Here is a 26,729-nt window from a genome sequence, read left to right on the forward strand (position 1 = left end):
GTCTCCTCCCTTAATCCAAATGTACAGATTAGATGACTTGGCCACGGCGACTTGCCCATAGTGTCCAGAAATATGCAGGTTAAGTGGATAAACCATGGTAAATGCAGCGTGGGGTGTTGGGTCTGGGTGCGGTGCTTTTTAAGAGGGTCAGAGCAGACATGATGGGTGAATGGTCTCTTTCTGCATCGTAGGGATTTTTTGATTCATGATACCACAAACATAGCTGTTGCTGAGAAATAATTTCAGCCAGCAGCATCCAAAATGGAAAATCTTGTGGATAATGAACCCAAGAGACTCAAACTCTCACCCATTCCCTTTCTGTCTGTGCACTCTTTACCTGCAGTGTGGGCACCTCTCTGTATGTGCTATCCACAAAGTCCTCAGCCTAGCAAATACTCCACAGTGACTCGAGCTGCTGTTACAGTTCTGAAATACAGATTTTAGTAGTTGTAATTAGAGACATTTCCTGTACAAATGATCACTCTGGACACTGAACATGTTCCTGACTCCCCATGTGACCCAAGAGCAACCGAACTGCCCTGCCATAACTTACCCATAAATTACTCTCTCTTCATTTTCTTTGTCTAGTTTAAAGAATATTAAATATATAAGACCCTTACACTTACTACTTAGTCTTTGAGTATTACTTAATTTAAATTGAACACCAATTTTTACTTTGAAAGTTGGACAGTAAAAATACTCGTCCAGTCCTCCATAATACCGTGCTGCCATTCCATGTGCACTGGCTCATGGAATGTCTTCATGAATTTATGTTTCCCCGTGACCTTACTTTTGGATGTTTTCAAAAATCACCTTTCTCATTCATTTTATCAACTCCTGAACTTCCCGAGGCAACGGTAACTTTCCACTTTCCTTGAATTGATTAAAATATGTCCCACTCACACTGTCATTCACACACTCAACACTCGCACTCCCATGTGCACCCTTACATGCATGCACACACAGATGTTGTACATGGAATCTCATGCATCTGATAAGTGCACAAACTTAGACTGATTTTGCACTTCATCAATTGCTGTCCTCTAAATCCATCAATGCTTTTTCACCACTGACATCACTTGACTTGGCACAACCCCAAGGTTTTTATCTAGAGGCTATGAGTAATTGTAATTTATATCGTGCGGCAGAGTAGCTCAGTGGTTAGCACTGCTGCCTCACAGCGCCAGGGACTCTGGTTCGATTCCAGTTCGAGCAACTGTCGGTGTGGAGTTTGCACATTCTCCCCGTGTCTGCGTGGGTTTCCTCCAGGTCTCCGGTTTCTTCCCACAAGATGTGCACATCAGGTGAATTGGTGATGCTTAAATTGTCCATAAGTGTTCAGGGATGTGTAGGTTAGGTGCATTAGTCAGGGGTAAATATAGGGTAGGGAAATGGGTGGATTACTCTTCGGAGAGTCAGTGTGGACTTGTTGGGCCAAAGGGCCTGTTTCCACACTGTAGGAATATTAGTTGTGAGTTACGAACACAAAAAACAGTATGACAGACAAGTGAAGCCTGTAAAATGTAAAAACAGAACAGTGAAGTTCAGGGTTGTGTACTGTTTATTGTGTTTTTAGGTACAAGCAGTATCCTTGCAGGGGCAGTGATGGCAGCTCTGATCACAGCTGCTGGAAAAACCTGCAACACCTCGTCCCTCATCCATGCAGTTCTTCACCTGGAGCAGATGCTGACAACAGGTACAGACTATCCCTGATCTCCAAATTATCGAGGGAATTGATCTAGGTTAATGTGGTGAAGAAATTCAATACCAGGAGAGAGAAGTTGACAATTAGAAGCAGGAAGAGAATTTCAAGAGCATATTCACAGAGATTGGTGAAACAATTAGCTTGGAACAGAAGTTTAGAAGGGATTTTTGAGGTAGAATGGATTGAGGGGGATGGTAAGTAGGTGGGTCAGTGTAATTGAGGTTTATTGAAAAGAGCTGTGCTGGTCTCCCTGAACATCCTTGTATGATCCTTGAGAGTTACAGTATTTAACTAGGCTGATTTACATCTAAAACAGCAACACTTTTTATCTGTATAGTGTGTTGAATCTAATCAGACAATCCAAAAAGCTTTACAGGAGCAGATTAAAGAAAAATTTGCCACTGAGCCACGTAAGAAGACATTAGGGCTCATGATTTGAAACTCAGTCAAAGAGTTAGGTTTTAAGAAGATTGTATAGGAGGAAAGAGATGGAGGAAGGGAATTCCAGAGTTCAGGGACCAGGAAGCTAAACGCACAGGCAACAATGGTATCGGGATTAAAATCCAGCACACTCCCCTAAATTAGGGAAGCACTATTATCTCAGAGGGTTGTGGGGCTGGGAGTGATTACAATGATAGGGAATCATAAGGTAATGAAGGAATTTAAAGCTAAGGCTGAGAATTTTAATATAAATGGATTGTTTAATCCAGGAGCAAGTGGAGGTTAGCAAGCACAGGGTTGATGGGTGCATGGAATCTGATGTAAAGAAAGACACAGGCAGCAGGGTTCTGGACGCGGTCCTTTTTACAGAGAGTAGGGTGTGAGAGGGCAGCCGGAGTGCTTTAGGATTGTCAGGTCTGGAGGAACCATGCACATCAATGATGGTTTGAACACACATTAGATTGGGCAGACACAGGATTGGATGATGTAGCAGCAAAAACAGCTCAATCGGTTTAACTTTGGTGGTGGGGAAGCTTCTAGGAACAATTATTCAAGTTAGAATTAATAGTTTGTGGAAGAATGTGTGTTGATTCAGAATTGTTGGCATGGGTGTTTTAAGGGAAAATCATGTCTTAACTTCCTTTTGTCTTTTGAAGAGTGCAGAGGATTGATGAGGGAGACTTTGATAATGTAGTATATGTGAACCTTTAAAAGATGTTCAATACAGTGCCATACAATAAACTTATGAGGAAAGTTATTGGTTATGGAATAAAAAGGACAGTTGCAGCATGGGTAGAAAATTAACTGAGGGATGGGAAACAGAGATTAATAGTTAAGGGGTTTTTTTGGGCTGGAGAAATGTTTGTGGAGTTCCCCACAAGTTGTAATTGGAACTCTTTCTTTCCCTGATATATAAATGATGAAGATCATGGTCTGCAGGAGATGATTTCAACATGTGGACAGCACAAAACTTGGGAGAATTGTAAACTGTGAGGAGGACAGTGCAGAACTTCAAAAGGACATAGTCAAGTCGGTGGAGTGGGGAGATAGGTGGCAGATGGATATGAATGCAGAGAAGTGAGAGATGATACACTTTGAGACAAACAACAGGAAGTGACAGTATAAAAGAGAGAGTATTATTCTAAAGGCAGAAGCAGAGAGATGTATATGTACATAAATCATTAAAAATGGCAGGACAAGTGGAGAGAGCTGTGATAAATCATACAATAGAAATCATAATTAGGGACCGAGTTTACAAGATAATGATAAATTTATATAAAACACTGATGAGATCTCAGCTGGGGAGTTGTATATATTTCTGGACACCAAATTATAGGAAGAATGTAAATACATTGGTGGGAATGGAGAAGAGGTTTACAAAAACAGTTCCAGAGATGAGCCACTTCAGTAATGAGGAAAGTTTGGAGAAGTTTGGACTTTTTTCATTGGAAAAAGGAAGAGAGGGGACCTAATTGAGGTGTACAAGATAATGAGAGGCATAGATAGAGTTGATAGCCAGAGACTTTTTCCCAGGGCAGAAATTGTTAACACGAGGGGTCATAGTTTTAAGCTGTTTGGCGGAAAGTATAGAGGGGATGTCAGAGGCGGGTTCTTTATGCAGAGAGTTGTGAGAGCATGGGATGCGTTGCCAGCAGCAGTTGTGGAAGTGAGGTCATTGGGGATATTTAAGAGACTGCTGGACATGCATATGGTCACAGAAATTTGAGGGTTCGTACATTAGGTTTACCTTGCATGAGGATCAATGGTCGGCACAATATCGTGGGCTGAAGGGCCTGTTCTGTGCTGTACTGTTCTATGTTCTAAGTTGGGACTGTTCCTTGGTCAGAAGGCTAAAAGGGAGATTTGATAGAGGTTTTCAAAATCACAAGGGGGTCTGGACAGCATGTTCTTGCTTAAAAACAGGTTGAGAACCAGAGGGCACAGTTCTAAAGTATTTTTCTAAAGAAGGAAATTCAGGATGAGGGAAAAGTGCTGATTCACTCAGCGAGTTCTTAGGATACAGGATGCACCATGGAGAGTGGTGGAGACAGATTCAATTGATCAATTCAAGAAGGTGTTGAATGCTTGTTTAAATACAAACAACGTGCAGGATTGTGGGGGAAAAGGCAGGGGATTGGCACTGAGTTAAAATGATCAAAGAGGCAGTATAAACACCAAGAACTGGAATAGTCTCCATGAGACCAAAGACATAGGAGCAGAATTAGGCCATTTTGGCAGATGGGGTCTGCTCTGCCATTCGATCATGGCTGATATGTTACTCAAACCCATTCTCCTGCATTCTCCCTGTAACCCTTGATCCCTTTACTATTAAATAACCTATCTATCTTTGTCTTAAATATACTCAATGTCTTGGCCTGTACAGCCCTCTGTGGCAATGAGTTCCATAGATTAACCACCCTCTGGCTGAAGAAATTCTGCCTCATCTCAGTTCTAAAGGGTCCTCCGTTCACTCCCGAGCTGTGCCCTTGGGTCCGAGTCTCTCCTACACATGGAAACATCTTCTCCATATCCACTCTATCCAGGCACTCAGTATTTCTAAGTTTCAATCAGATACCCCCTCATCCTTCTAAACTCCTTTGAGTACAGACTGAGAGTCCTCAATCGCTCCTCATGTGACAAGCCCTTCATTTCCAGGATCAACCAATAGTTAGCCTGTGCAATCGTATTCATCTTGACATATAATTCTTTCCAATGGTCCATGAATGAGTACTCGCAGCAAGAGTCATTAGGTAGCAAAACTCATCCCATTCTAACTCAGGGCAATTGTGTTTATGTTCTGAGCAGAGCCCAACTAAAAAGTTGAAAATAGACATGAAGCCAACGACCTTCTCATCTCCGTAGCTTGATAATTGATTAGCCACTGCCACAAAACACAGAGTTTCTGATGTGTATTATTGTGAAATTATTTTATAATTCTGTACCAGGCTACCACTTTGAGTTCTTATCTGCCTGGGGACCAGAAGTTTTTATTTCTGAAGTCAATGAGAGTTCTGGGAGATTTATTAAGACACAAGATTCCACACTTCTAAACAAACAAGAATGAACTTTCTTTTGCAGGGCTGGAACAGTGATATAATCTACAATACACGTGCAGTTTGACCTAATAATCATATTTACCTCATGTTAATTCTGGCAGTTAGAAATAAGTTGCTCATGTATTGTAGATTGTATTACTGTGCTATCGATACACAAGATCAACACCCCACAAAGGGCATCCAACAAATTCCTGGGCAACTCCCCAGACATTAATGACACAGTGGGTCATCAAATCTCATTAAACTTCACATGAGATTATAATTCTTCACTTTTGCCAATCTAGTCTGAAACATCCCCTCAAGAGCTGCTGAGTCATGGATGTCTCAATAACTGTTCCTGTTCTATATGTTCCATTCACCCTGGACTCTGAAAGTGCAGTCCAGTACCTATTCACAGACACAACACCAGCTTTCGCAGACTGCTAACTTCACCAAACTAGCTATGTTCCTGGGTCTTCCTGATTGTGGGCCTTTCATCCCACTCAGCTATCCTGAACTACTAATTGTGCACAGATGTCTTTCAGGTCCATCACAGCTCTGAGGACTTGTCTAAGTACTCATTTTTTGTTTCTCTTAATTGTGATTGAGTATATGTGTAGATGGGTGTTTTGAAAGGGGACAAATTAAGTTGTATTGTTATACAAGAGAAATCCTTTCTTTTCTCTGCTCTTGGTAAAGTTAAATGTGGAACAGTTAACTTTCTGTTACTGACAAATCCTAGTGTGATATGATTTTGTCCTGAATAGCAGTCAGTCAGGCAACTGAGTCATTTTGGTGGTCTTGCTGGGACTTTTTACATTTATACATTTTGTGACGGTGTGAAACAATGGAGTACTATTGTAGGTGTATTCTTCCCCATTAAATGGTGACAATAGTTTAACAAATTGAAAGAAGTAGAACACTTTCACCAGAGTGTTTGGAGCCTTCGATGGTAAAGAATGCAGAGGTTAAAATGTGCATCTCCTGTGCTTGTAGAGGAAACTGATGTGAGAATGGAGGGTGTACTGGGAGTGATTGAGGAACCAAATGGAATTTCGAGATGGGGGCAATATCAGGGTGCAAATTAGCCCCTGTGTTTCCACTTCAGAAATGTAGCTTTGGGCTGTCCTGTGCTGTGAAAGCATGTCTTTCTTTCTCCTTATTAACATTCCTTCCTTTTCTAGGTGGGGGCTGGCAGGACCAAGTCGGAGGTCTAGTGCCTGGTATCAAGATTGGTCGGTCCAAGTCCCAGTTGCCGCTGCGTGTAGATGTTGAGCGCATTGCGGTGACCGACGCTTTTGTGAAGACTCTGAATAACCACTTGCTGCTGGTGTACACGGGGAAGACAAGACTCGCACGCAACCTTCTACAGGTTCAACTCACTCATCACATAACAAACTCCGGCAGTAGTCACAGTGTCAGGACCCAAATATCCCAGTGTCACAAATCTACCACCATACTCACTGCCCTCAGGGAACTCTCAACTGAAATGTTACACAGTGCCTGCACTGGCTCTGGTCTGACCATGCTCACCACGATTCTCAGAGTGGCTGGGGAGGTGATGGGTGAGCATCTCCACATAACCCAATTGGGTGGGCAACTTGTGCCTCTGATGTAATGGGCAGCAAAAGTGTCACATGCACAACCCTACAGGCAACTGGCCAATGAAAAGGGATGGAAGGAGGGCTTTTTGCTCGCTTCTGAGGTCATTTGGGATGGGTTTCTGAAGAGGTTTACCTCTCCACATCTCCTAATGTGATCCCTGCAGCCTGTTAGTCTGGGCAAGTGAGATCTCAGGATTAGCTGAACATCAGGTCCATCACTCAACGCCAGTTCCTTAGCCTCTCTATCATTACAGTGGTGACTACCACTCTGATGTCACTGTCGGAGGTAGAGGTGCTGGCCTCCAATGGTTTGACAGCGTTTCCTGCTGGATACCAATAGAAATCCTACCTCAGACTAATTAAAGGACCATTTACTCAGCAATAACCTGCTCACAAATGCTCAGTTTGGCGTACACCAACATCATTTGGTTACAGATCTCATGACAGTCTTGGTTTAAATATGGACAAAAGAACTGAATTTCAGAGGTGAGGGGAGAGTGACCACCCTCAACATCAAGGCTATGTTTGGATCAAGTGTGGCACATAAAGCCCCCGCAAAACTGGAGCTAACAAGAATCTGGGGCAACACTTTCACCTGCTTGGAGTCAGGTTAGAGGCTGGACATTCTGAAGTAAGTAATTCACCTCTTGAATCCCCAAGCCTGTGCAAGATTGACAAGGCACGAGCCAGGAGTGTGATGGAAGCCTCTCCACTTCCCTGGCTGAGTGAAGCCCACCATCATCCAAAGCAAAGCTGTCCATTTGATTGGTATGCCCTCTGACATCACCACGATGGAGCATTGTGTACCATCTACAAGATGCAGTGCAGCACCTCACCAAGGCTTATCAGACAGCATCTTCTGAAATCTTTACCACCGAGAAGGACAAGGACAGCAGATGCATGGAAATATCACCACCCAATTCCCCTCCAAGCAACTCCACTGACTTGGAATAATATTACTGTTCCTTCACTGGAACACAAAAACCTGGAACTCTCTATCTAACAGTGCTGTGGGTGCCTTTGATTTACTACATTCTTTACAGTGCAAGGCAGCAGCAGCTCATCACCACCTTCTCAAGGTATACAGCAAATGTTGTTTTGTCTGGCACCTTATAAACTGGCACTCTTGATAAACCAGCAAACATTATATAACTCAAATACCATGAAGTTTACTGTATTACCCTATCCATTTACTATAGTTTTTTGAATTGATTTACCTCAAGGTAAATATACATATTTTCCAATTGAATGGCCATTGTTATCAACAGTTGATGCAATCTCAAGTCAACTTCTCCTCAAATACCACAATCTACGAGTAGTCAGTTGAGTGTGTGAGAGGGCTCTCTTCTGATTAAGTTTTATTAAAGGCAAAGTTACATTGTTATTATAGTGATTAATACTGTAAATAAAATATAACAGTAATGTGTGTACCCCCTGCATTATGTTTCTATGACTTAGTGTGTGTTTTATCTTAATTATAGGACCTTTTGGTCACCCAGAAAATTTGATCAATTGGTCCACTCCTGGTCCTATAGTGCCAGATAATAAAAGGTTTGCTGTGCATTAAATGCTGACTTGCCTGCCTCAGCCATAGCTAATGAATAAAAAAAGACATTTTTAAGAAGTTCTACTGAAGCACTTTTCTGAGACTGTAGAAAGCGGGCTGACTGGACAGCTGGACACTTCTCTGGAGACATAAAAACTGCAGATGCTGGAATCCAAAGTAGACTGGCAGGAGGCTGGAAGAACACAGCAAGCCAGGCAGCATCAGGAAGTGCAGAAGTCGACGTTTTGGGTGTAGCCCTTCAGGACCCTTATCTGAGGGAAGTTTAGAGTAAGGAAGTAGTTTTAATCCCAGTTTTTGAGATTTGTTTTGGTTGTTTTGCAGGATGTACTGAGGAGTTGGTACGCCAGGGTGCCCAATATTGTGGAGAATGTGGATGCGCTGGTCAGGAATGCAGAGGAATGTGCTCAAGCTTTTATCGAAGGTAAGGAAAACTGCTGGACCTGCCATCAGCACTATCACAGAATCAAACAGTGGAAAGCACACTAGCTAGTGTCTTAGCGATCAGAACATTCCAAATAAGATTCCAGATAAAGCCAGATTCCATATTGATAGTAAGTTACATTGACCAGCTGATCCCCAGATTTAGCCTCTGACTTGGACTGGGTTAGAGAGGCAAGAGTCTGTGTGTTGACCTGCTTCCATACACAGCCCTAGGTGATCAGGTGGCGACCCAGTACCTCGTTTTCCATTCTGATCATTTGGTTTTCCCCGTGAGTGCACCATGGCTTTACCCAGGATTAATCCATCGATGCTGTCCAAATTCCTTTTCACAAAACTATGTTTACTTTCCTTGACTGAAAAACATTACACACTGCCTCCTCTTAACAATGGATTCTAGCATTTACCCAGTGTTATGTTAACTGGCCTATAGTTTCTTTTCTGTTTCCCTCTTTCTTGAACTGACGTTACATTTATGGATTTTACAGTCCACTGAGACCTTTCCAAAGCCTAGGGAATTATGGAAGACTACAAGCAGTACATCTACTATCTCTCTATCACTTCCTTTAAGACCCTAAGCCACAAGCACTCAGGCTGAGGAGACCTGCCAGCTGTTAACCCTGTTAGTTTTCCAAGTACGTTTTCTGTAATGATCACAATTAGTTTAAGTTTCTTCCTGTTTTTTTGCCCTTTAATTTTCAAGGTGGAAGCAGTGAGACAAAGTGAAGGGGGAGTGAGGAAAGCATTAAACGAGGGGCCTGGAAAGCAGTGGGTAGAGAGATTGTGAGGGGGTTGGTTGGAGGAAGTGAAAACTGAGAGGTAGGACAAGAAAGTAATGCACAACAGTCAAGAAAAAGGTGAGAAGGAGTTATGATCCCGGCTGATGGTAATATTGGACAAGTCTGATCCCAGAATGAAGCCCAGCTTGATAGATCATATATTTAATTTTTGCTTTTGGGTTCCATGGTGGTTAATCACAGAAACATATTCACATGAGACTGCAAGTGTGCTTCAACAACAGAACATAATTTTATTGTGCAAAAGAAAAAAAATCAAAGAGCTATAAATAAAAATATACTATATATATGACAGTTGGAAGGATCTTAACACAAACATCAATACAAAGTTTCAATCTGTTTCTCAACAGAAACACAATCCCAGAGAGAGATCACTCCTATGTCAGCTTTTTATATTTTTCTTAACCTTTCCTACCCTTGGTCCCTAAAGATGATTCCTCTTGGAATCCACTGACATGGACTTCTTACCAATTCTGATAGCCTGAACTGAGTTTTAACAACTTTAAGTTTTCTATCCAAACTCTCCTGGCTTAGAAGCTCCACAGACTAGAAACTACTTATGCTGAGGTGATGAATTATCCTGAACTGACTGGAAAAGCTTGCTCTCCCTGCTATGAGAAAACTTATTCTACCTTTTAAACTGATTCTAGATTCTTCTAAACTAAAATCTTGTGTCCTGAAGTCAAATCTAAACTAGCAGTATAAACATCTTATCCATTATCACCTCAGGGATTCAATAAATAGTTGGCTTCTTAGAAATTATGTACTTCGGTCACTGTTCAAAATTGAGTTTCTGATCTCCTTAAATAAACTTCACTAACCAAAGTCCATCTGCCTCTATTTTGAAATCCAACTCCAAAAATAATGCAGTGGTAGGGGAAGATGGCGATAGGAATAGGACAGTGAGCAGGAGACTGTGAGCAAAGTGTCAAGCAAGAAAGGAAGTAGGAGAAGGTTGTTTCAAGCAAGCAGTGAGCAACAGGGTGGGATGGAGTGAGGTGACCAAGAGAGGGAATTTGCAAGCTAAGGGTAGAGAGATGGAAGTGATGTTTGAGAGAATGGGGAATTGGAAGAGGGAAGCAGCAAACAACTAGACATCCCTTGAAATCTTTTGAATGCATTCTCTTCAGAGCCAGTGATTTTTCAACCTTAAACAAAGCAAGCCTGTCACATGTTTCTTGTCTATTTTTAGTCAACTACAACCTCTTCCACAGTCACTACCACATTGGTAATATCTTCTTCTTTGTAAGGGCAGATAAAAATATTAATTTAGTCTCTTATCATGCCCCCTACCTCCAAGCGGAAATCCCCTTTCTGGACCCTAATAGGCCCCAAACATCCTTTGATACCCTTTTCACTATTTATGTGACTGTAGAAAGAGGGAGAAAAACATGTACATTTCTGATAATCTGTTGTATTTGGCAGGTGACCTCCCATGGATTGGCCAATGCCTGAACACTTACTGGCAGCAGAAGAAATGCATGGCTCCTGGGTGTGAGCCCTCTGCCGTCCGACAAATAATGGCTGTCCTCCAGCCCCACGTACATGGGCAGAGCCTGGCTGGGGCAGGCGGTGGAGGCTTCCTTTACCTTCTGACCAAGGAACCTCAACAGAAAGACACCATCGAGAGGATACTGAGAACAAGCAAGGTAGGATGGTTAGCTGTTACAGAGACCCTCCCACAGTACAGCATCATGGTATTCATCTCCCGTAAAGACCAAACTGCTTAATTTGAGAATTGGTCACACATCACTACAGGATGTTATTGGTATTAAGAGTTGCAGGAATTTTGATTTGACTGTTTATAGTCAGATGAGCCAAATCAAATCTTCACATTCTTGAGATTTCCCTGTCAGACCTATCACTCCGGGGAAGTAGGACTTCTGTTCGCTCCGATAATTGTCCAACTAAAACCAAAACATGCTGCAGACTCAGCAGGTCTAGCAGCGGCCATGGGGAGAGAAGCAGAGTTAATGTTTTGTGTAGTCTTTGAAACTGAACAGGGCTAGAAAATGACTGTGTTTATGTTGTTGACAAAGGGAGAGGAGTGAGTGGAACAGACAGCAAAAGACAAGTAATTAGTAGTAATAAAGGAGATTAAGAGATACAAAATAGGTGTTAATGATAGCTGTCGATAGCCAAAAAAATGTAGGATTTGATGAGCGCATACCTAGGCAAAATAAAATCACTGGCAGGGAGGTTGGCAAAAGGGGTTAAAAGTTAATGCTCTTAAATTGTTGAACTGAATGTTGAGTCTGTATAGTGCCGAGACAGAAAATGAGGTGGTGTTCCTCCAGTTACTGTTGGGCTTCACTGCAACAACAGACTTACTTACGGCAGAATGCTAATATTTCCATTAAATTATGATATAGGTAGTTAGTCTAGATTTGTGTTCCTTTGAGGATAGAAGATGGAGGGGTAATTTAAAGATGATGAAATTGTGATGTTTTTGATCTTGAAAGGGTTGATTTGGTAGATAAACTGTCTTCCATGGTGGATGGGTCCAGATCAAGGGAAGTTGAACCTTCATGTTAGAGCTAGGCTGTTCAGTGGCAATAATCAGAAAGCGGAAGTCTGGATCAAACTCTCTTAAGAAGCTATTGAGGCTGGCAGTCAGTTGGGAATGATATTTATTTTTGGAAATAGTATTAAGGGTTATGAAAGGAAGGCCAAATCTGAGTTAAGAGGCAGACCATTCATAATCAAAACGAATGACAAAACATGCTTTAAGGGCTGAATGGCCTCCTCATGATCCTATGGACTTCATATGCACATTGCCAGCAAAACATAAGAGCTGGGGATGTCACTGCAGGGAAAGCATCTTCCTGTGTAGTTAACAGAACATTTTCCATTTTGTTGGAGCTCTTGTGACTCCAAAATTCTGGATTCACCCTTTGTTTCCTGGAGTCTCATGTCATTTCGAGGGAGGTCTTCCCCTTCCCTTTTAATATGAGCTGTTTGAATGCTTGCCTTCTAATTTCTAAGACAAGTTTTTGATATTTAACAATCACTCTATCTCCTCTTGCCCTCAGTCTAATTGTCATAGATGTTAAGAAAGGTCTCAGTTAATATTTATGATTGCAAAGTGAAATACCAGAGTTTGTGCCTAAGTTCCCTGTTCTCTCTTATCCAGATACCTGGCTCTGTCCCATAAGCTGTTTGTCCTATCCTCTCAATACCAGACTAAGTTGTAACAGATCTCAATTCTGACTTTCTTGCAGGGTTTGGGAAACTTCAGTGTCCATGCAGTGGAAGTAGATGAGACTGGAATCACTGTGCGTTTGAGTGGAGCTGGGGGAGAATGAATCCTGCACGAACTATCTAACACACCATCTCCTGCCTTACAAAATAATTTTTGGGTTTGCACAAATTGTGGACTATTATAGATAATCAGACAGAAATCACTGGGTGTAATAACATTTAAGTGAATTTCAAATCATTGGATCAACCTTTCTGAAGATAAAGTTTATTTTTATGAAGCCAAAACGTCAGAATCATTCTGGTATATGCTGCAAGCATTGGTAATGAGCTGAAGCAAATCCTCAACAATTCAGAATGATACTGCCACTGGCTGGATGAGGTATAAATGTTTTCTAACTCAATTCACACTCCAGAATTACTTTGCTATCGTATCGTGGCACTTTGAGTGTTTCAATCAGTTGCTTTTCATTGGGAAGGTTTGGGAATTTATATTTTCATCATTAAGGATGATTCATTAAAGGATCTGGGCATCACTGGCTGGACCAACATTATAGGTTGAGGGTGTTAGCAGCTGACCTGCAGAAGGTGGTGGTGGGCTAGTTTCCTGTACCTCTGCTGTTCCTGGAGTTCCTTTACTAATAGCATTACACTATACAGATTGCAATGTATTTCCACATCAGGATGGTAAGTGGCTGAGAGGGGATCTTGCAGGTGTTGATGCTCCTTTGCAGCTGTTGCTCTTGTCACATTAGAATGTTAGTTAAGACATTAGGTGAGGCTTTGATTCAACAATTCATCCTCAAGCTCCATGAGGGAGTACTGAGGGAGCCATCTTAGATTAAGCCAACTTTTCAGTTTATTTTTACATGAGACAGGAATTAATAATTGTAGTAATTCATTCACATGTTCTTTAAATATTAACCATTGCTTATCCATCAGTTATTTTTTTTTAAATCAGTCAATTCCTCCACTTTGTACCTTACACCCATTTGGTTCAGCTACAATTACTTCAACCTCATCTTAATGAAGAACGCATCACTCTTCCCAAAGTACACAGTGCAAAAAAGATTATTAGTTAATTCTTTTTCATTGCAATAGTACCAAGTCTAAAATAGCCTGTTCTCTGGTTACTTCAATGTATTGAAGTATAAAACCACCATATACACACTTCTGGAAATCCTCCTCCACAATAGTTTGGTTTCACTTTTTTTTAATATCTAGAAGTGCACTTCCACACAGCTGAGTATTTTTTTTCCCATCTATTAACCACCTAGTTTAAACTTACCTATATAGACTGATGAAACTAAAGTTGCATCTATATCTGATTACTTACTTAATGCCTTCCCTTTAACCTCCCAAACAGTAGTGGAGATGTTAGATAAACCCAACATTATTTGCACAGAAAATGGAGGTGGTGATGAAAAAAAAACTAAAGGACAGATATAGTTCCTCACCATTACATTGATTTAATCTGTTACTAACAATGTTATCCCACCTTTCCATTTCAGTCTATCCTTCCTAAATAATGAATACTCCTACATATCCAGGTCCCATCACTGGTCAACCCTGCAGCCATGTCTCCATATTCATCACTTATCTATTTGCACTGCTAATTCATCTACTTCACTTCAGATGTTTCATGTATTAAGGCACAAAGCCTTTACACTTTTTTAAAAACTTAGATGACCAACAAAGTTTCATTTTCCCCCTTCAGAACACCTTGCAGCCACTCCAAGACTGCCTTAATGCTGGTATTAGGAGACACCATACCATTCTGGAATCTCTCTTGCAGCGAGAGAAATGCCTGTCAGTTCCATTTCTTTTGAATCCCTTATCACCATAGCCCTACCATTCTTCCCCCTCCACCTGGGTATCAAAGCCACACATTACCATAGACTTGGCTTCTGCTGCTATCAGCTCCCCCCATCCCCCGATATTATGCAAGATGGTATATCTGTTAAGAATGTTACTTTGCACATAACTGCTCAATTAAAATTGGAGGAGGTTACAGAGCTGTGAAGATGCAAAGGCATTGAAGAATTTGAAAACAAACAAACTTACAAATCAGGAGGTGGAGAAGGCTATTCAGCCCCTCAAGCCTACTACTGTTTTGTTCAGTAAGATCATAGCTAGATATAATTAGAGCTAAATTTAGGTGCATGATAAGATGCAGACAAAACCCAGTGAGATAACAGATTGTCTGGCAATTTATTTCTTTGTTGTCTGCTTTACTGTGTCAGTTACCTTGTTTACCACATTGTACCAGAGAATGCAATTCAAAACTATTTTACTGGCTGGAAAGCATGCAGGACAGCTGGGGGATACAAAAACCCCCATAGAAATCCAAGTCATTCTTTGTGGTTCAAAGGTTAACTAATTTAGGCAACTTCAACACAAATTATAAATACCCATTCAATTTTCTGGCGTGAAAATTTAAAATCCCTTGCCCAACAAACAATTCATTTTGCAGCATGCACTAGGGAGGTCTTCCTGCTAGTTCCATGCCTCAGTTATTCATTTTATATTAATTCCATACCTCAAATACTCCACTGCACGCTCCCACACCACTGATTACTGAAACTTTGAATAGGATGCTAGAAATGACCTTCAAGGTCTGGAAAATAGTACTATATGTCCAACCAAACAGCCACAGTGTCTTGAATTAATATCTCACCCAACAGTCTAATACTCATTCTTTCAGTAGTGCCCTGAAGTGTACATATTTAGCTGTCTATTTAAACACTGGGATTAGCGTAGCCACGTCCAATCCAGGCTTCGGGTGATGTACCCCTATTCATACTTACTAAAATTATTCACAGAACCAAATCCAGGAATCAGATGTTAGCCACTGCTTCACCTCTCAGGGTGAGCGTACTCCTGCCAGTCTAGCCAACCAAGATCAGACCATCTCACCGCACATCAGGGGTGAAATTGGGCAATATCTCTATTCTGTTGTTACCTCAGTGGACAGAGTAAATAGATTACACTTGAAAAGTCTGGCAAATCACATCCTGAAAACAATCCATCTCCCTGCAACATGACCTGGTACAGCACAGTCCAAAGGTAATGAGGTTTTACCCTTTATTCCAGTATGTGAATGGTTCTGAACCTCTCCCCAACACTCAGATAGTCTGTCAATTAATACACAAAAATCCCTTTGGAAAACAAAAATGTATGCAAGTTATTCCTGGTGTACACCACATCCAGTCAATGAGATTTTTTAAAATGCTGAACAAAGCCCCACTGTCTGAATATGCAAAATCTTGCTGTCCAAGAGGAATCATAATAATTGATCCTCTGAAGATTGACCAAGCACAACTGCTACAAGCGAAGCCTCTTGATGTCCTCACTACGAAAGTCATTCCGCAGTGCAAGCACCTGACGCACCTCAGCGGGTGTAAGGCGCCAGGTCAATGGACCAGAGTTCTGTCCCCAGTAATCCAAAATCTCAGTGACCTGTAGAAACAAAAAGTGATGAGAAATGTAGGTGCAAAGCCACATGTTATGTAGAGATTGAAGTACACTTTAACAGAATTATTGACCAACCTGAACCTGGTAGAGTTAGAGTTATACATATGGGAAGGGGTAACAGGAAATGTGTCCCCATCAGGCACTGAACGGTGTAGGAGAAGAGAGAGTATAATTGATCACACCTCCAAATGCCTGGTCAATGTGAGGCAGTTACTAATATAGAACATTGAATTAAAAAGGAAAGTAGATAATAATAGCACTGTATAGACCAGTGACATGGTCAGTTCTGGAGTATGCACAGTGTTGATCATCAAAAAGCTATAGATACGTTAGAAAGGGTTTAGGCAAGAGAGGCAGAAACTGGAGGTTTTAAAATTGAAGTTATGAAGGAAGACCATTCTCACTGAAGAAATGACTGACAGGAAACATAATGCAGCACACTCAAATAATGAAATGTTAAAGAAACCAGGTATTTAAAACACAAGTAACAATGTAATTCACATGTCTTTTGCAAAGTTAAACAGAGTAAAAAAATTCTCTACAGGCAGAACTAACTCCTAGTGGCAAGTTGCTCCAGGGTCAAACAACACTGTTAGATGGATCAATAGATTCTGTGAAGTAGGAAATCAAAAGCTGTTGATGACAGAACTTTATAACAATTAGTCTGGGTGGAGGAGACTTGCTGAACCAGTGTCTGTTGTTCTCTCAGGAGCTTCTAGAGTTCTATTTCAATTGTTTTTTTGCAGCCAGTGCACTGCTTCAGATCAACTCTGAAACCAGCCTATTGTTGCCTTATAACTCTCACCTCCATTTTGTTGAAGCTTCCCAGTCAGGCTGTCATAATGTCAGTAATGGATGGGCCATACACAATCGGTGTCCTTTGGGACAGTGACCATGTCTCACTGAACCCCTTGTCCTGTTCTCACACACTGCTAAACGCGATATTTCATCCTCCTACACTCAATCACATCTTCCTCAAATGTCTCGCAGCCATCAAGCAAAATGCTGCAGATGCTGGAAATCAGAATTAAAACTCCCGTACAGTCAAAACCTCCTCAGGGATCCCTAAAGTTGTCAGACAGTCTCTTACATTACAACAGTGATTACATTTTGGAAGTACTTTATCAGTTGTAAAGCACTTCTGCATATTTTGTGATTGTGTAAGGAGTAATATAAATGGAAAACAAAAACAAAGTTTCTGGAAAAGCTCAGCAGGTCTGGCAGCATATGTGGACAGGAATCAGAGTTAATGTTTCGGTGATCCTTCCTCAGAATGGACCTGAAACGTTAACTCTGATTTCTCTTCACAGATGCAGCCAGTCCTGCTGAGACTTTTTCAGCAATTTCTATTTTAGTTTCTGATTTACACCATCCGTAGCTCTTTCAGTTTTTAATTAATATAAATATAAAACCTTTCCTCATTAGTCTACACATGAATCACATCCCACTCTCCTCCATCTTACTCCACACACTCACCCTTTCTAAATTCAGTATAGTTGCCATCTGAGAGAGGCGAGCGAACTTATCACGAATGGTCCACGTGATCACTGACGTCAGGTATGCAATAAGTGATCGGAGCTCCTTGTCAAACTGCAACCCACCAAGCTGAGAAGCAACCAAAAGAGGTCAGGAGGAGATAATGCAAAGTCAGTTTTAAGAAACAGGTCAGTCTGAATGAGGATAGGAGATGTCTCTGGGAAGATGACGAAATAATTTTTAAAATGAAGAAAGGAATCCTCATTCAAACATTATTTGTAATTGAAATGTTCCTCAGGCCCCTCCTTCCTATTTTGATCTAAGGATTTTGAAGGTATATAAACTGTCTTAACCACTAAAGTTTCATTATGTTTCAATTTAGCCTATCCTTAGTCTATTTGGGCTAAGGATAAGGGAATAGAGAGAAAATCACAGATCTGAAGTTATCCAGTCACCTATTGTCCTTTGTGAAATAGACTTGGAATACAGAAGCAGCTTTCTGGGGAGAGGCTTACTACAGGACTGCAGGAACTCAACAGCAGTCAACATCTTCAGGAAAACAACTGATCACTTAATAAAATGGTAGCTCAGTTATTCCAAAATGAAGGGCTAAAAGATATCAGTGTGGTTGAAGTTTCGACTAAAATCAGTACCTTACATTGCAGTTTCTAAGATTTGTATTTGCTTATGCAGCTTCCCCTGTTTGTATCAATCACAATCTGTCATTTACGCCTATGGTTTCTGATGGTAATTGGCACAACATCCCTGGACAAGATTTCCCTGCATTGCCCATGGTTTCTGAGACCAATATAGTTTAGGTTTTCTCTTGCAGCACAGCTACATATATATGTCTGTGTGTGTGTATTGGGGGGAGGGGAGATGTGGGGGGTGTGTGGTGGTGTCCTAGGGTTCCCTAGTGTTTGCACAAAGGAATATTTCTTGACATCATCGCTAATGGCCTGGCAATAATTGCCCCAATTGACCTGGACACACCAACTTGAGATAGAATAGATAGTGAGATGCTGTAATCCCTACAATGTCCTCAGTTATATCACCCCTTAGTCCCTTACAGGGGAATAACATGCGTTGTCCGTGTAACCAATCCTCAAAATGTAAACCATTTGCTCATCTGTGTGGCTTAGTGCCCACTCGAAGGCAGTACCTCCTCCCCAGAAACCATCAGTTCAATTTGTTTCAGAACAATATACATAAAATGCTGAAATATGTGGCTTTCCCCACTCATACCCGGCTAAATGTTGACTTCAGGACCACCTTCTCCAGCTCAATTGCAATCAGGCTCGTCATCAGACCAGTGAGATTATCATAGATGACCGGGGACAATCCAGCCTAGAAAACACACAAACACAGTAACATCAAGAAATGACTGCACTTTCCCTTCCATCTGCCCAACATTTAGGGAGAATTAAAAAGCAAATCACTAATACCGGTAATCTGAAACAAAAACAGAAAATACTAGAAACGCAGCAACAGGTAATAAGTTCTAACTGGGTGTTCTGAAAATTAATGAAATAGAATCAGCCAACAGTTGTAAAGAGACAGGATTGTTTTGTGCAGGCTTCAATTAACTAGTGCACAAGTGGGACAGGGAGTTTTACTGTAAAACCGATAAGGAACGAGTCACGGGGTATGCTCTCCCTTACCAGGCCCATGTGACCACTTTGAGGAGATGAAAAACAGTAATACATTCCATAGTCTTGAGACTGTTGGGAAACAATGTTAAGAGACAATGTGGTTCCTCCTTGGTACTGCCAGTTTATATTTTAGAATCCAACATTAGGAAAGTTGTATTTATTGTTCAAATCCTCAATTTAGTTTCAACTTTCTGAATGTTAAGGAAGCCTTACAGGCACACCTTGAACTCTGTCATCAGTTGCTCCAGGTTGAGAATAAATTGTTGAACCCAGGGATCATTGGCTTCATAATCATTAAATTCCTCCTAGAATACAATAAAACATTGTGTAAAACAAACAAAAGCCAATGGCTTGAGAAACGACACATCAGAATTTTGCTCTCCTGTTAAATAACTGCTTAGGACTAACAATTCTTCATGTCATTACTGACTTCACCATTTTTGAGAATAGGAAGACCACTTTTGAGAGCTCCTTCAGCATATCTGACTGAATGCAGAGTACCAGAGGCTGGTTAATATTACAGAGACGTGAAAGCAATGTCTGCAATAGATGAGGCCTTCAGACCACTGCCCCAGGTCACTATCTATTATACCAATTGTGATGTTTTCTTGCAGTCTGAAGAACTTTTGTAACGTGTGTATAAAATGTTGGAAGGATTAAAGAAAGTCACTTTTATAGATGGAGAATGTAATCATGAATAAGTTATATATAAAAAAAGGTTAATAACACAGAGCAGCAAGACTATGTACCACAGGCAATAAACCACTGGGTTTATACGTAGTGGGCTATAGATTGTCCACTCAGGACACTTGACTGCAATACACAGTTCACAAAATTGAGGGATACAGAAATGCACAAGTTGGGATGGAAAGATACAGGTTTTGTAAAGGTGTGACCCATACAATGTTAAGTAATCTTAACACTTAATCTGCATGTAATTGCACCATGTAGTGGCAAACAAATTTCTAAACCTGGAGATGTCTATTATAGTGGTCAGTCACTTGCTTCTTGTTTACACAAGAGTAAATACTCTCACCTCCTCAATATTGTGAGAGATGGAGAGGAACCCGGTTATCCAAGGCTTAATCTGTGGTTTGATAGCTGTACTGTTGAGTTCTGCTAAACCTTCCTGTAAGACAAAGTACACCTTATTCATTTACTCAGACATAGTCTGGGTATTCTAATAGCAAACATACTCTAGTTTGAGCTTTTCAGCAGTACCAAGGAAGCTGTGCTGGACAAATTTCCAGTTACCCACCCCACACCCAGGTCCTGTTTTGTATGGGTTACTCCCAGCAGAGTCAACACATTTTCAAATATTCATATTTCCCATTAGCACCCACATAGAATTCATCTCTCAGCTTAATGTCAGCAATCCCTCAGTTTACCTTCCATTTCTTCCCTCCCAGCACCATCTCCACGTATTCTATCCCCTCCTCTTCCCATTTGCCTCAAAAAAGCTCCTACAACAACCCTGCCCCACCACAACCAAATGGCTGATTTCAGTTCTGACAAAGGGTTACTGGACTCAAAATGTTAACTGTTTTACTTTCTACAGATGCTGCTAGACCTGCTGAGTTTCTCCAGCACTTTCTGCTTTACCCGAGAATCATAGAATCCGTACAGTGTAAAAACAGGCCATCTGGCCCAACAAGTCCACACCGACCCTTCAAAGAGTATCCCTCCCAGATCCATTCCCCTACCCTATTACTCTACATTTACCTCTGACTAATACATTTAACCTACACATCCCTGAATACGATGGGCAGTTTAGCATGGCCAATTCACCTAACCAGCACATCTTTGGATTATGGGAGGAAACCAGAGCTCCCAGATAAAACCCATGCAGACACGGGGAGAATGTGCAAACTCCACACAGACAGTCACCCAAAGCGGGAATCAAACCCGGGTCCCTGGTGCTGTGAGGCAGCAGTGCTAACCACTGAGCCACCGTGTCACCCATTAATTTTGGATTCTGCAATTAACTCATTAAAAGACAATGTTAGCTAAAAATTAGATCTCACCTGCAGTAAGTCCTTGAATTTGTTGGATACTGCAGCCAAATCTGATAGGCAGCTGTCAATCTTTGCTTGTGCTTGCTCCGCTCCCAGACCTTGGTTGAACAGCTTTGTACAGTCACTCTGTGGAAAAATATACAACACTTCATCAAAGATTCCTGCTCCAACATCGTGAAGAACCAGCATCTTACATGGCGATGTTTATAGAGTAAAACAGTGCCTTGAGGAGAAAACTAACAAAATAAAACCATTTCGTGCTGTGGCCCAGACAAACTGGCTCACCTGGCCAGGAGAAGGATTGACCTGCATTGAAAGATGATTAGAGTTCAGAAGTAGAGGTGTTTTATTGCAGTTATGCAGGGCCTTGGTAAGACCACATCTGGAGTGCTGTGTGTAGCTTTGGTCTTCCTACCCAAGGACAGACATACTTGCCAAAGAGGGAGTGTGATGGAGATTCATAGAGTGACACTAGGGATGACAGGACTGTCCTTTGTGGAAATTAAGCCCTGGATAACTGGGTTCCTCCCCATCTCTCACAATATTGAGGAGGTGAGTGTATTTACTTTTGTGCAAATAAGAAGCAAGTGATTGACCACAGGTTTGCAGATTATAACAAAATTGATGGTCTAATGAACAGTAAAGACAGTTAACTTCTTTCAAAGAGATTTCAAAGACAGCATGATAGATTGGTTCAATGGGCTAAGGAGTGGTAGACAGAGTTTAATTTGGATAAATGTGAAGTATTGTATTTTGGTAAAACAGACAAGGGCAGGACTAATGCAATTAAAAGTAGGGCTTAGGGTAGTGTTGTAGAACAGAGAGACATTGGGGTTCAGGAACATAATTCTTTGAAGTTTGTGTCAAGTATAGATGTGATGGTTAAGGCGGCATTAGAACACTTGTCTTCATTGACCAGACCTTAGAGTATAAGAGTCGGGACATCATGTTGAGATTGTAGAGGATTATGGTGAGGCCTCTTCTGGAGTACTGTGTCTAGTTCTGGTCACCTTGTTATAAGAAGGATGTTATCAAGCTGGAGAAGGTTCAGAAGAGATTGGAGTTGTAGAGACAGGCTGGATAGCCTGGGACTTTTTTCATTGGAGCATAGGAGATTGAGGGTTTTATAAAATCATGAGGGATACAGATAAGATTTTTTTTCCCTGAGAGTGGGGCATTTCAAGACTGGGGGCATATTTTTAAGGGGAAAGAAGAGATGTGAAAAAAGGACATGGGGAAAACATTTTTACAGAGTGGCTCGTGTGAGGAATAACCTTCCAAAGGACATGGTACAGTTACAATGTTTAAAAGACATTTGGATAAGTACATGAATAAGAAATGTTTGAAAGAATATGGGCCAAGTGCAGACAGGTGAGACTAGTTTAGTTGGGATTATGATCGGCATGGACTGGTTGGACTGAAGGATCTGTTTCTGTGCTATATGACTGCACCTATATTAGAAATATTGAGGGGATCTGATTGAAACAAAATTCTAACAAGATTGGACAGACTAGAGGCAAAGCAGCTATTTCCCCTAGTTGCACACTTTAGAAACTGGGGGGGGGGGGGGGGAAGAAACATTTCTTCAAGGGTAGTGAACCTGTGGAATTCTATAACACAGAAGACTGTGGAGGCTAAGTCACTGAATATATTCAAGACAACGACTGATACATTTTTGGACTCTAAAGGCATGGAGGAGGAGTGTTGGGAGAAAGCGGGAATATCACATTCGAGATAGAATGGCTAAACAGGCTCAAAGGGCAAAATGGCCGACTCCTACTCCTAATTTCTATGTTTCTATGAGAAGCAAGCTAAATTTAGAAATTGACTGAGGCTTGGATTGACTTTAATGCTTTCAAAACAAGAGCTGCAGTCTCCATACATGCAAACTGCTGCACTCCCAATTTGCTGAAATAACAGACAAATATACCCAAGTACTAGACCTTGGTCAATACGTACATGTGATGGGAGATAATGATCAATACCAGCATGTGACCATCAGCAGTTGTTGGGTGATGAGACTGAATTAGGCTACAACATTGCTCAAAATTGGGAAGTCAGTTGTATCATTGTGTCTAAATGCACAATTATATGGTTGACTACATAATGAAAGGCCACTTAGGTGGGGTGCAGGTGGACTACCTTGGGACTGTATTCAAACAGCTGACTTCCACAAAGAGAAAAAAATTAAAAATGTTAATCCTGTAGCATAACATGTCCTTAGAATTGGATATTCTCATACCTCCAGGTTCTTTTTCAAGGTCAGAAGATATTCACTGCACATCTCCACATTATTCAGAGTCACCTAAGTGAAACAAGACAATTTAACAGCAAATAAGCAAAACAGAACTATGAGCAGGACGGATACAAAATATACATTAGATAAAGAAACATACATTAGTATTGCGATCACACTTAGGATAAGAATTCAGAAAGCTCATTTCTGGGACTAGCTAGTATTCATAGAATCCCTTCAATGTGGAAAAAGGCCATTTGGCCAACACGTCCATACTGACCCTCTGAAGAGTAACCCACCTAGACCCATTCCCTTAACCTATTACTCTACATTTACCCTGACTAATGCACCCAACCTACACATCCCTGAACACTACAGGCAATTTAGCATGGCCAATTTACCTAACCTGCATATCATTGGACTATGGAAGCAAACCGAAGTACCCAGAAGCAGCTCACAAAAACATGGGGAGATTGTCTGTCTGGAATTTGCACAGACAGTCGCCCGAGGTTGGAATTGAATTCAGGTCCCTGGCGCTATGAGGCAGCAGTGCTAACCACTGAGCCACTGTGCTGCCCAATGTAAGAGGTAAAACTGTTAGCATAAACCAGGACCAGGTTCATGGTCTTTGGAAGTAGGGCAGGAAACAAGATTAACAAGTTTTAACCTAAAATGGTCACACAGAACAAAACTGCACTAAAGGGTGAACAGTGTAGGAAAGCAGTAATGTGCAGAATTGTGCCTCCTGTCCAATCTAACTGTCTAACACTGTAACAATGTTCAGACAGGGAAGAGCACTATAAATTTTACTCTGCAGGTATCTATCCTAGGAGTGACCCATGACCGTGCTGGAGGAAAGTGATCTGCTTAACTATCAACATCCTCAAAAGACAATCACAAAGGAGGGTTGTAGGCGACCCTGAAAAGGCATAGGGTCCTGGACAACTCATGGTATCATTTAATAACCATAAAGAATCATAAAGCGTGTGATAGTGGTGATTGGTAATATCAAGAGCCTTGGAATGTCTCATGCTAGAATTGGATGTGCTCAAATGAAAAACATCCCATTCCTTTCTCACGGCCCAGCATGGCAGTCTCTCAGCAGCCCCCAGAAGTCTCAGTGTGGATCACAGGTGATTCTGGGCCCCATGCAGACTGGAAGCAAGGTACCACCGTGGACTGGGCTGGAAGGATTATTATTCTGAACTTTTTAATTTCTCCAGTTTTCTAATTTACTCCTATGAACTGTAACGCTGTACTTTTTTGAAAATGTTTCAATTTTCTTTTTCCCAAGAACCTGAAGAATCTGCACTGAGGTATCTTGTACCTAAGACTGCGCCATAAGTGGTAACTTTGAAACTTTTCACCGTATTGATTTCAGTACGTGACAATAAAGCTAATTCAAATTCCTCAGCAGAACTTACAATTCATATCCAAAACCAGAAAGGTTGTCTATTTAAGTGATGGATGCTGAAGAATAGGGAACCATGCGGCGGATGCTTGACAGTGATAGCACATTGGTAGGGTGCTGACAGGAGAGGGAGCCATCACACAACAGGCAAATTACTTCCCAAGTCAGGGGTAGCAAAAGAAAACACATACCAGAAAAGATTGTTTGGCTTCATCGGTGCTTTCAATGCCCTTGGTGTCAAATTTGCCCTGCTGCAGGCTGGAATGCATGATATTCACAGCACTGGTTACACCACGCTGTATGTCTTGAAAGGTCGTGGCAGGAAACCCCATCCGGAGCTTATTGTAAAGCACCTCCCTGCACAACAGAAAGACACAGGAACATTTAACATGGCATCACCACACAACAATCTGCTACTTGCGTTTACACAAACATCAATGCAATAGATATAAACAGATGTCTAGGATCCTCATATAACTCAGTTAGACACAAACTGCCAGAATATCATGCCAGGTTTTACCCTCAAACAAGAGACAAATCTGTTGTAAACAGCTATTTACTACTGGTAATTTTTCCTGTACCATAACTGTTAACTACTGACCCATAGATTCCTTCTGTACTGTCACTGACCAAGAAGTCCTGCTTGTTCTGTCACAGACACTGACCCATAGAATTCTTCCTCCACTGTCACTGACCCACAGGTTCCTCCTGTACTGTATCTGTTAGCAAACTATTCAAGAGTTCCTCCCACATGAAAAGCATTTCTTATTTACCCATAGATAAAGTTATGAATAAAGGGATTATGAAATGACTTCAGTCGGTAATCATCTAAGGTACATGTTTGTGCAAAACAATGTTCAGTCACCTTCAAAAGATGAATCATAAAGTTAACATGCAGGTCATTGTCTCCAAGCAGAAATACTTTCTTCCCATTAAAACATTCTAAGCTTTCCTTTGATCTCTGATAATCAAACCACTTGGCTTACTCTCAGACAGACTGTGGAAAAGCTCATATGACCTTCACTTTTCCCCCTCCAATTATTAATACAGTCCCAAAATATTATAATCTTGTAAACTTCATAATTGTCATTTAAATAGTCTGAGATATGCAGCTACATTTTGAATATAAAAATGAGTCTCCCATTTCAGTGGACATGAGATTGTTTTTTGTTCCCCCCTGTCAGAGGGTCACGAGTCTTTGCAGCTCTTTCCTAGAAAGCACAAGAGACAGGGAATCATTGGATATTTTTAAGATGAAAGGTAGATTAAATCTTGACTAATTAGGAAGTCAAAAGGGTAACAAGGTAAGGATCAACCATGATCTTATTAAATGGAAAAGCAAGCTTGAGGGGTCGAATGGCCTACTCTTGCTCCTAACGTATATGTTCTAAATATATGGAGGTGAAATTAAATAACCAAGAGTAAATTGCATAAATGTGTTTCTGCAGGTTCCTAGAAGCATATTTATTTTTCTATTTGTGGCTGCTAAGTAGTCGAGGATTAAATCTGTATAACAAAAATACAATACTGCAGCTGCACAAACCATTTTACCAGGTGAGGACTGTGGGCTCAATTTCCCCAAGTACCAATTATCAATCTCAAACAGGCTATTCTGGGAGAGCCTGGGAAAAGTGAATTCAAAGGAAGCTACCTCTGACTGTTTGCGAGCCCTTCAAAGCT

The 26,729-nt window shown here is 41.1% G+C and overlaps 2 protein-coding genes across 9 annotated transcripts in view; one reads left to right on the forward strand and one right to left on the reverse strand.

Moving 5' to 3' along the window:
- The window catches only part of fcsk (fucose kinase), a 391,653-nt gene extending 371,591 nt beyond the window's left edge, over nucleotides 1-20,062 (forward strand). For 6 of the 7 annotated variants that reach the window (XM_072547619.1, XM_072547621.1, XM_072547622.1 and 3 more), the window contains 5 exons: nucleotides 1,577-1,696; nucleotides 6,366-6,553; nucleotides 8,674-8,773; nucleotides 11,013-11,236; nucleotides 12,809-20,062. In XM_072547619.1, coding sequence (XP_072403720.1) covers nucleotides 1,577-1,696; nucleotides 6,366-6,553; nucleotides 8,674-8,773; nucleotides 11,013-11,236; nucleotides 12,809-12,892 — 716 coding nt within the window. In that variant the 3' untranslated portion in view covers nucleotides 12,893-20,062. Of the gene's footprint in view, nucleotides 1-1,576; nucleotides 1,697-6,365; nucleotides 7,865-8,673; nucleotides 8,774-11,012; nucleotides 11,237-12,808 lie in introns of those variants that run through there. The other variant, XR_011952315.1, reaches the window with a different exon arrangement.
- Nucleotides 9,796-26,729, reverse strand: part of cog4 (component of oligomeric golgi complex 4) — a 61,213-nt gene continuing 44,279 nt past the window's right edge. Inside the window, exons 12-19 of one of the 2 annotated variants that reach the window (XM_072547625.1) lie at nucleotides 25,241-25,406; nucleotides 23,645-23,707; nucleotides 21,412-21,528; nucleotides 20,424-20,516; nucleotides 19,609-19,692; nucleotides 18,981-19,082; nucleotides 17,736-17,864; nucleotides 9,796-16,244 (exon numbers count right to left, since the gene is read on the reverse strand). In XM_072547625.1, coding sequence (XP_072403726.1) covers nucleotides 16,110-16,244; nucleotides 17,736-17,864; nucleotides 18,981-19,082; nucleotides 19,609-19,692; nucleotides 20,424-20,516; nucleotides 21,412-21,528; nucleotides 23,645-23,707; nucleotides 25,241-25,406 — 889 coding nt within the window. In that variant the 3' untranslated portion in view covers nucleotides 9,796-16,109. Of the gene's footprint in view, nucleotides 16,245-17,735; nucleotides 17,865-18,980; nucleotides 19,083-19,600; nucleotides 19,693-20,423; nucleotides 20,517-21,411; nucleotides 21,529-23,644; nucleotides 23,708-25,240; nucleotides 25,407-26,729 lie in introns of those variants that run through there. The other variant, XM_072547626.1, reaches the window with a different exon arrangement.

The sequence above is a fragment of the Chiloscyllium punctatum genome, chromosome 26 (assembly GCF_047496795.1).
Source record: "Chiloscyllium punctatum isolate Juve2018m chromosome 26, sChiPun1.3, whole genome shotgun sequence".
Taxonomy (NCBI): domain Eukaryota; kingdom Metazoa; phylum Chordata; class Chondrichthyes; order Orectolobiformes; family Hemiscylliidae; genus Chiloscyllium; species Chiloscyllium punctatum.